The 9075-nt window shown below is 50.4% G+C and overlaps 1 protein-coding gene across 1 annotated transcript; it reads left to right on the top strand.

Annotated features, from left to right (window-relative positions):
* Window positions 1–857: 857 nt before the first annotated feature.
* On the top strand, window positions 858–6185 carry FAM240A (family with sequence similarity 240 member A). The gene is made up of 3 exons (XM_036107688.2): window positions 858–1045; window positions 1172–1317; window positions 6046–6185. Exons 2-3 carry the CDS (start codon window positions 1175–1177, stop codon window positions 6176–6178), a joined length of 276 nt encoding a protein of 91 aa, XP_035963581.1. The 5' UTR covers window positions 858–1045; window positions 1172–1174; the 3' UTR covers window positions 6179–6185.
* The last annotated feature ends 2890 nt before the right edge of the window (window positions 6186–9075 follow it).

Below are 9075 nucleotides of genomic sequence, written 5' to 3'. Positions count from 1 at the left end.
GGAGAATTTATTAACAAGCAGAAGGTGTGTCAAGTAAATGGACAAAGAGGTCCAGAGTGAAGGTCTGGCTTGACGCCCTCTCTCCTTCCACCCCGCCCCAGCACCCCCCAGTGATCTCTGCGAGGGAGCTGTGGTCCAGACCTGCACACTGAGCGCCAGACCCTGGGCCAAGATGTCCCCCAAGTATTCCCTCACCCCCCCACCCCCACCCCCACCCACCCCCCCGCCGGACGTTAGCATCCAGGCAGCTCAACCTGCCCAGCACTGCTCAGGGCCCCTCCCCAGAGCCCCCTCCTCTGCTGTTTCCCATCTGTGCACAGGCACTGAAGTCTCCACTGGCACCCCCTCCCCCGCATTTGGCGGGTGGAGTTGGCCACCCCCAAGATGCCCTGTGAACCCGTCCATTTTCCATTAACCTGGCCTCCGCCGCCTGGTCACGGCTTCTCCCCCGACATTTCCAATAACCCGCTGCTCCTCCCCCTGCACCCCTCGCCCCTCCAGTCCCTGCTTCTGGCCTGTCCGCTGGACCCACTGAGGTCTGGAAGTTGCGCAGTTTCTTCGTGTAAAACAGCGAGCATTCTGGAGTGTCTGACAGGTAGAGCCCCCTACAAAGCGCATGCACTCACGCGCGCACCCCAAAGCGGCCTGCTCCCCGTGCGTCAGACACGGGGACCACTTTGTGTGACAAACCCCTTCAGCGAAGGGCTCGAAAACATTCAGAGGTATGCGGCCTGCCTTCTGCATCGCGGGACCACAGGCAGGTTCTGCAACTCCTCACACGTCTCACCCCTAAAATGAGGACGGGAACGCCCACTCACGGGGATGCAGGGATAACGAAACGGCCCGCGCACCCAATGCCTGGCGGGCAACACCTGCTGATGGAAAGTTGAGAAGGCCCATGCTTCTCAGATGGGAGAAAGGGGGGAGGAAGGCAGGCCAGAGGTATTTGCCCGGTGCCCCTACACCACTCTGAGCTCCAGGGAGCGTCTGCATTGGCGTCACTGTATCCTGGCAACAGGCGGGAGACCGTGACGTCATCCCCCGGGTGAGGCTCAGCGGCTGGCCAGGGCCCGCCTCCAATGCATGGCAGGGGCTGGGTTCGCAGAGTCTGTACCCTCCAGGGTCTGAGGGAGCGTGTTCCACGGGGTTCGACGGCCATCTCCTTTTCCAGGGGATGAACAATCAGTACGTCCGCCGGGAGGTCTTCTGCGGGAACACCTGTCACGAGCTCAAGCGCTTCTGGGAGCGCGAGATCCGCAAGCAGACCTGCTACCGGGAATCCGAGGAATACCGACTGGGAAGAAGTGCTCTGAGAAAGTATGTGGCGCCTTTTCTACCTTTTTTTAAATTAGTTTTTAAAAATAGACTTTATTTTGGGGGCGCCTGGTGGCTCAGGCGGTTAAGCATCTGCCTCTTGATGTCGGCTCAGATCAGGATCTCAGGGTGGTGAGATCCAGCCCCGCAGTGGGAGTCGGCTTGAGATTCTCCCTCGCCCTCTGCCCCTCCCCCCCATGCGCGTGTGCACTCTCTCTCAAATAAATAGTCTTTTTAAAAAAATAAAAATAGGGGCGCCTGGGTGGCTCAGTCGTTAAGCGTCTGCCTCCGGCTCAGGTCATGATCCCAGAGTCCTGGGATCGAGCCCCATATCAGGCTCCCTGCTCAGCGGGAAGCCTCCTTCTCCCTCTCCCACTCCCTCTGCTTGTGTTCCCTCTCTCGCTGTGTCTCTCTCTGTCGAATAAATAAATAAAATCTTTAAAAATAAATAAATAAATAAAAATAAAAACAGACCTTATTTTTAGGGCAGTTTTAAGTTCACAGCAAAATTAAGCAGGAAGTAGAATTCCCATATATCCCACCCCCACACACACAACGTCCCCACCATCAACATCCCCACCATGAACGCACATGGACACAGCATTACCACGCTTGTCTTTTTGTTTTTGTTTTGGGGTTTTTTTTTTTTTAGAACAAAACTGATTTTGTTCAGAATGATGCCAGATGGGCATCTTAGAGGACGTAATTATTTCCATTTTTTTTGCATATGTTCCTGCACCACCTCTAGTAGACAGTAATTTTAAACATTCTTCCACCTTAACAAATGGACACTTTGATTCATATCTTTATAAATGGAAAAATCTCTCCTCTCTGTCACTGTTTCTAGGGCTTGAGGGTTGCACTAAATTGGGCGAGCAGGTCCTCAGATGTGTCTGTGAAAAGCAGCCAAGCCAAGGTGACAGTGACCGATGCTCAGTGCTTGTTTGGGTGAAGACACAGGATGCTCCGCGGGGTTCTCTGAGGGAGGCCGTCACCCCTCTGCTGCGAATCCCTGCTGCGGCCGCACGCCCGTCTGCCCCCTGCAGAGAGTAAAGCGCTGGGCAAACTGGGGTTGCAAAGGGCACAGCCGGGATGGTGGGACAGCTGTGTGCTGGCCCGATGGCAGGGGCCGTGACTCCAGGCTGCCGGTACATGCTTGCTGGGCTGACGATATGCACCAGTTCACACCACTGAAACTCACAGCTGCCTTCCAAATGCCCTCCTGAGCCCTAGAGGGAACCGGCCTCTTCTACACGTGGAGAACTGCTCGGCCATATTCCTGGCCGCAGGCGAGGAGAAGCAGGCTGTCCTGGCTGCTGGAGGGTCGTGTTAGGGAGTGTCCCCCAGGGATTGTCCGAGAAGCTGAGGGGGACGGACGGTCCGTCATTTCTGTGGTCCCTGCCCTCTCCCTTCCCCAGGCCAGGCCACTCAGCATGCTGCCCCCGCTGTGCATATGTGTGTGTCCCCCAGGGATTACACAGAAGGTCTCCAGTACAGTGGAACTGTTTGAAGAGGATGCAGAAAGTGAGGGCACGCTGAGGGGTGAGCAAATCAGCTCCGAAACAAACTGCAGTTCGTTAAAACATGAAAATATATAGTGTCCATCTATGAACTTAGCAAAAGACTGCAGGAAATAAGGTTTCTAGCTGGTGGGACGGTGGGACTCCAACTTATTTATCCTTCTCCCCCTCTTCCCATTTGAAATGCATGTCCCTGCACCAGATGGAGAAGACAGTCCCAGTTCATTAGGTGGTTCCGAGGCTGGGACAGGAAAACATGCCTAAGGTCAGTTCCCCTGCGTCCTGCACTTGGTCACTTAGTCCAGGATTGAATGTAGCAGAGGCAGAATGCCAGGGAACCGCCCAGCCCCTGCGCTCTGGGTGAGTTGGCAGATTCCCTGTGCCTTGGGTTTCTCCTTGTTACTTTTACCATGGACACTAAGAGGAGAGGGCTGTTGGAGAGTCCCTGCCCTCCATCAGACTGAAGCGGGTGGTCAGTAGTGTTGTTCGAGTGTTCCATGGCCTGACTGATGTCTTGCCTGAAATGTGGGTGTTGAAGTCTTCAGCTGTAACTGCAGATTTGTCTATTTCTCCTTACAGCTCTGTCTCATTTCACTCCATGTATTTTGAAGCTCTGTTTTTATACAAAGGTTTAGGATTGTTATATCCTTTTGATAAATTGATCCCCTTATTGCAAAACGACCCTCTTTCTCTTTGGTAATGTTCTTGCCTTTGAAATCTACCTTGTCTGACTTTACTACAACCATTCGGCTTTCTTTGATTGGGGTTAAGATGGAATATTTTCCCATCCTTTGCTACTACAGGATTTTTGTTCCCTTAGTGCCCAAGGTTCTTGGTCATGGCACTTCGAAGAATGAAGAGGTAGACCAGATGAAGAGTGGTGGGTAGCAAAGCAAAGTTTATTGAGCGATAGCACAAGGCTCTTGGAGAGGGAGGGGACTCGAGAGGGTTGCCATTTTGGCATTCAAATCTCGGGGGTTTTATAAGCTCTTTCGAGGAACTATCTTGAGCATCCTGAGTGTGGACTCCTGTGGACTGGCCACTAAGGTGTGCCCCAATCAGGGCTTTGATCATGCACCTGTCTACCTCTCGGGTTATTGTTCCCGTGTTGCTGGTCTTTTGGGCTGCCATCTGGAGACGAACTGCCTCACCTTGTGATAGTGACCAATGTTTTACGGTTCATTGTTTTGTTTCAGGATGTTTTGCAAAAGTCACTCCTGCAGAGGCTGCTGGACAGGATGCTGTTGTGGTCTTGTCGAAGCTGCAAAACAGGACGCTAGGGCGGTTTTGTCTGAGCTGTCTCAGCTTTTTTTTTTTTTGCTTTCTTGTTGGGGAGCCTGGCCCTGACTCCCTAAGTGTTCAATTAACTCCAAACACTTTTAATCTTAACCTATTGCCACCTTCATATCAAAAGTGATTTTCCGGGCGCCTGGGTGGCTCAGTTGGTTAAGCGACTGCCCTCGGCTCAGGTCATGATCCTGGAGTCCCTGGATCAAGTCCCGCATCGGGCTCCCTGCTCGGCAGGGAGTCTGCCTCTCCCTCTGACCCTCTCTCCTCTCATGTGCTCTCTTTCTCATTCTCTCTCTCTCAAATAAATAAATAAATAAAATCTTTTAAAAAAAAAGTTATTTTCCTGCAGGTGACATCTATTTCAATACTGGTTTTTATTCAATTTGATGATCCTGCATTTTAATTGGGTGGCTCATTAACGCTAACTGGTACAATTGGGTTTAAATCTGCCATCTTGCTATTTGTCTCCTGGTCTCTCATTTGTTCTTCATTCCTTTCTTTTTCTGCCTTCTTTGGGATTAATTAAATATTTGTCATGATTTCATGTCATCTCCTCTGTTGGCTTTTCCAGGATATCTTTTGGTGTTATTTTAGGGGTTGCTTTAGGATCTCTATCACGATGTGCCTTCTAGTGCCACATGGTCCCCTGTAGGGCATGAGAGGCTTCCAGTGGCGGAACCCCACTGCTCCCCCTTTGGCCTTTCTGCTCCCACACATGTCATAAACCCCACACAGCATCATTAACAGGTTTGCTTTCAGACACTGATTACCTTTTAAGGAGAGTCAAGTTGTGAGGGAAAATTACTAATATACCCATGCAGTCGCCTTTTCAGGGGCCCTTCCCTCCATCGTGCAGATCTCAATTTCCATCTGGTGTCATTCTCCCTCCGCTTGATGGATTTCCTTTTTTTTTTTTTTTTTTTAAAGATTTTATTTATTTATTTGACAGAGAGAGACACAGTGAGAGAAGGAACACAAGCAGGGGGAGTGGGAGAGGGAGAAGCAGGCTTCCCGCAGAGCAGGGAGCCCGATGTGGGACTCGATCCCAGGACCCTGGGATCATGACCTGAGCCGAAGGCAGACGCTTAACGACTGAGCCACCCAGGCGCCCGATGGATTTCCTTTAACTTGTCCTGTAGGGACAGGCTGTTGGTGACAAATTCTTTCAGTTTTTGTATGGCTGGGGGCATCTTTATTTCACCTCTGTTTTTGAAAGATAGCTTGGCCAAGTAAACAATTCTAGATGGACAGAGGTTCCCCCCCACCCCGTACTTTTTTTTTAAGGTTTTTTTCCTTCACTTTATTTTTATTTTTTTTAATTTTTTTTTTAAGATTTTATTTATTTGCGAGAGAGAGAATGAGAGACAGAGAGCATGAGAGGGAGGAGGGTCAGAGGGAGAAGCAGACTCCCCGCTGAGCAGGGAGCCCAATGTGGGCCTCGATCCCGGGACTCCAGGATCATGACCCGAGCCGAAGGCAGTCGCTTAACCAACTGAGCCACCCAGGCACCCTTTTTTCTTCACTTTTAAGTAAGTTCTATACCCAACTTGGGGCTCGAACCCACAACCCCGAGATCAAGAGTTAGTTGCGTGCTCCACCAACTGAGCCAGCCAGGCGCCCCTCTCCCCATACTTTAAAGACACTGCTCTGTCAAAGGAAAAGTTTGAAGGATTAAGACTAGAATAGGCTGAACAGAAGTGAGAGCTAAATATATAATTTAGTGAGAGCTAAATATAAAATATAAAATATGCATATATTTACATTTCTAGTCCTCTGCATACCTTTTAAAAACTGAATGCACACACACATACACACACACACACACCCAGACACCTTCAGGGGTAAAAAAACCAAGGAAGCATCCCCAAACCAACCAGCATGGACATGGTTGCCCTGCTCGCTGTTTGGTTTCTACTTTCAGGCTCAGAGAGGAATGGAGGCAGAGACTGGAAGCAAAGCTGAGGCTGCAGAACAATCCAGATGAGACCGAAAAGCGGGCAAATGTGGGCCGGGAGCTTCTTGCTTCGCTGACACAAGACGATTCAAAGCACTGAAGTGGCTCTACCAGGAGAAGTCATTGCAAATGCCCGAGTCCTTGAGCTAGGCTAGAGAGGTGTCACACTCCCCCCAACCTGTGACAGATCTACCTGCATGTCCTCGCCGGCGCCAAGTAAGAATGATCAGCCAAGTCAGCCCATTCCACATGGGGCCAGGATATTAGCCCAAGTGTCTCTAAAGATGAGATTATTTAATACCAGAACCCCATGCAGCATACTTTATTTCCATATAATTACCTCCTAATTTTAAAATCTACATATTTTAAATTCTAAGCACACGCCGGGGGTAGGGGGCTGATCTTCATGGTCACACTTTAAACATTGCCCACCAGTGTCTTCCCACATCTCTCCTAGAAACAGTTTCACATGATCCTTTCTCTTATTGTCCTTTTATGAGAAGAGAAATGCACCCATCTACAGAAATAGCTGTATTGTAAATAGTCGTAAAAATAAGGTTTTGCCAAGAAATTGATCTAATGTTATTTCTCCTTCATGTGAATTTAATTGGCTTCCTCAAAGCATGGTTGCCTGGAACCGTTCGATCAGATCAGGATAATTTTAATAAAGGTCGGTTGCCTGGTCACCACGGACGGGCATGCTATGTGTTTCGTGGCTTTATTTTAAATCCCCACACGCTTGTACTGGCCAGCTGTCTGTCAGCTCAGCTAAGGTGTATCTGGCCACCCCAACAAAGTGTTTGCTGCCATCTACGTTCTGGACTTTGAAATGTCACGGTCACTCCCCAGCCGTCTCTCGGGTCCCCAGTAGAGGGTTGCTACTTCCCAAAGCACGAACTGAAACTGGGCCTTGGCAAGAGTTTCCAGCCAGGGCAAGGGCTCCGAGAGACCATGTTGGAAAGTCTCTGAAGGCTGTAGGCTGTACACGCTCAAGAGCAATGTCACCTGGACACACAGGCAGGAAGGCGGGGGCAATTCTGGAGAGCAGCCAGCGTGGCGACCTAGTGCTCTAAGGGCCCTGGTGTGCGGGACAGTGCTTCCATCCACATCCCCAGGGAGCCCAGAAGCCTTCCTCAAGGCAATGGGAGCCACCAGAAAGCGAGAAGGGTTGGGAGAGCATTTCCCCAGGTCCCACGCCCACCTGATCCAGCAAACAAGGCTCAGAACCCTTCCTCCCACCACGGTCTCTCATTCAATGTGGGATTCAAGTCAACTAACAAACTACAAATTCCAGCTGGGTTCAGGCGACAACACTGTGATGGAAGAGGCATTTCTTTTGAGTAGGAGGAAAATAGGAATTAAATAGAGGAAGAAGAGCGGTCAGGGCTTGCGGGCGAGGGACTCTCGGAGGCAAAGGCCTGCCATCATGAACTACAGTGGGATCCAAATTCAGGTGAAGATTTGTTTATTGACTCATTTGCCACACACCAGGCCCTGTGCTAGACAACCAGAGTGCAGCAGAGAAACCCAGGAAGTGCTGGCCCTGGAGGCCATGGTCTGAGGAAGACAGCAGAAAGGTCAAGGCCATTGAGTGTAAGGGACTTTTGCACCGGGAGCCATGGCAGGCAAAGCTGCCCCACCATCCTGGTCTAGGGAGGGCTTCTTAAGAACAGGCTAGTAAAGGAAACGTGACCCAGGTGAAGGTGAGATTCAGGGCTGGTGGGTCCTGGTGGCCCTGAGGGAATACATTCAGCAAAGCAAGATTGGGAGTGAGGAGAAGACTGAGTCTGCAGAAATCACCCCCCAGGGCCTCTTGGGCTGGGACACTTGGAGCTTCTCCCAAGGGCACAGGAAGCCACTGAAGGGTGTTGGCAGGGGAGGTCCACAGTGGCCTGGGTTCTGGAGGGTTACCCCATACCGAAAGGTAGGAGGAGAGAGGTGGGAAGGCCAGCCAGGAGCTTCTGCAGATGCCTCCCGAGAGGCAAGAAGGCCTCGGTGCCCTGGCAGCAGGGAGTGGAAAGAAAGGGGGAGAGAAGCATGAGGGCCATTTTCTCATCGTCCTGGAGGCTGGAGGCTGGAGGCTGGAAGTCAAAGATCAAAGCACCAGCATGTCAGTTCTGGTGAGGGCTCTTTCCTGCCTTGCAGACTGCCACCTTCTTACAGCGTCCTCACATGGCATGGGGTGGGGGTGGGGGAGTGCTCTCTGGGGCCTCTTCTTATAAGGACAATGATCCCATCATGAGGGCCTCACCCTCCTGATCTTATTCAAATCTAATTACCTCCCAAGGGTCTCCTCTCCAAAAACCATCACAGGAGGGGTTAGGGCTTCAACATATGAATTTGGGGGGGTGGGGAAGAGGAGGGGACACAAATTCATAGCAGAATGGGATGCTTTAAGCATCCAGTCCTGGACACATCCCATTTATCAAACTGACCAGGATCAACACAGCAAAAGCTTTGAGAGCTCAATGATGGTGTGGAATCCTGCCCAGGCTTCAGGCTGGCCTCTGGGTAGCTCATGAGCGTCAGACCACAAAAGCACTGCAAAGGCTTTGAAAAGTAATTGACATTTAAAACATAGCCCACAAAAGTGGGCCAGGACATGCGTTCTTAATATAAATAGCTTGACTGCCTGCTAAAATAGATATGTAGAAAGGGGAGCGTCTCATAACCTTGTACTCAAAATGCCCAGTATATAATCCAAAATTACTCATAACAAGAGCCGAGAAAATCTCAACTCAGATGAGAAAGGATAATCAGCAGATAGCAATACTGAGACAACGCAGATGTTGGAATTATCTGACAAGGATTTTGAAGCAGTTATATAAATGCTCCAACAAGCAATTACAAGCACTCTTTTTTTTTTTTCTTTTGGCTTTTCCAACTTTATTTAGAAAAACAAATCCAGGTCCCAGTGCCCCCGCACCCTCCCCCCACCCCAGCCATAATTTAAGTAACTTAGAGACAGTGTTGGGGGTTGGGGGTTGGGGGTCAGGG

The sequence above is a fragment of the Halichoerus grypus genome, chromosome 1, assembly GCF_964656455.1.
Source record: "Halichoerus grypus chromosome 1, mHalGry1.hap1.1, whole genome shotgun sequence".
In the NCBI taxonomy this organism is placed as follows: domain Eukaryota; kingdom Metazoa; phylum Chordata; class Mammalia; order Carnivora; family Phocidae; genus Halichoerus; species Halichoerus grypus.
Note: the sequence above shows the minus strand (reverse complement) of the source record. Positions and strands in the feature narration are given on the sequence as shown.

Excerpts from the sequence above, each read along its gene's own strand:
- FAM240A (XM_036107688.2), top strand. The coding sequence starts at position 1,175 with ATGAACAATCAGTACGTCCGCCGGGAGGTCTTCTGCGGGAACACCTGT. Across the intron at positions 1,318-6,045 it reads GGAAGAAGTGCTCTGAGAAA|GCTCAGAGAGGAATGGAGGC; the intron begins GTATGTGGCGCC and ends TTCTACTTTCAG.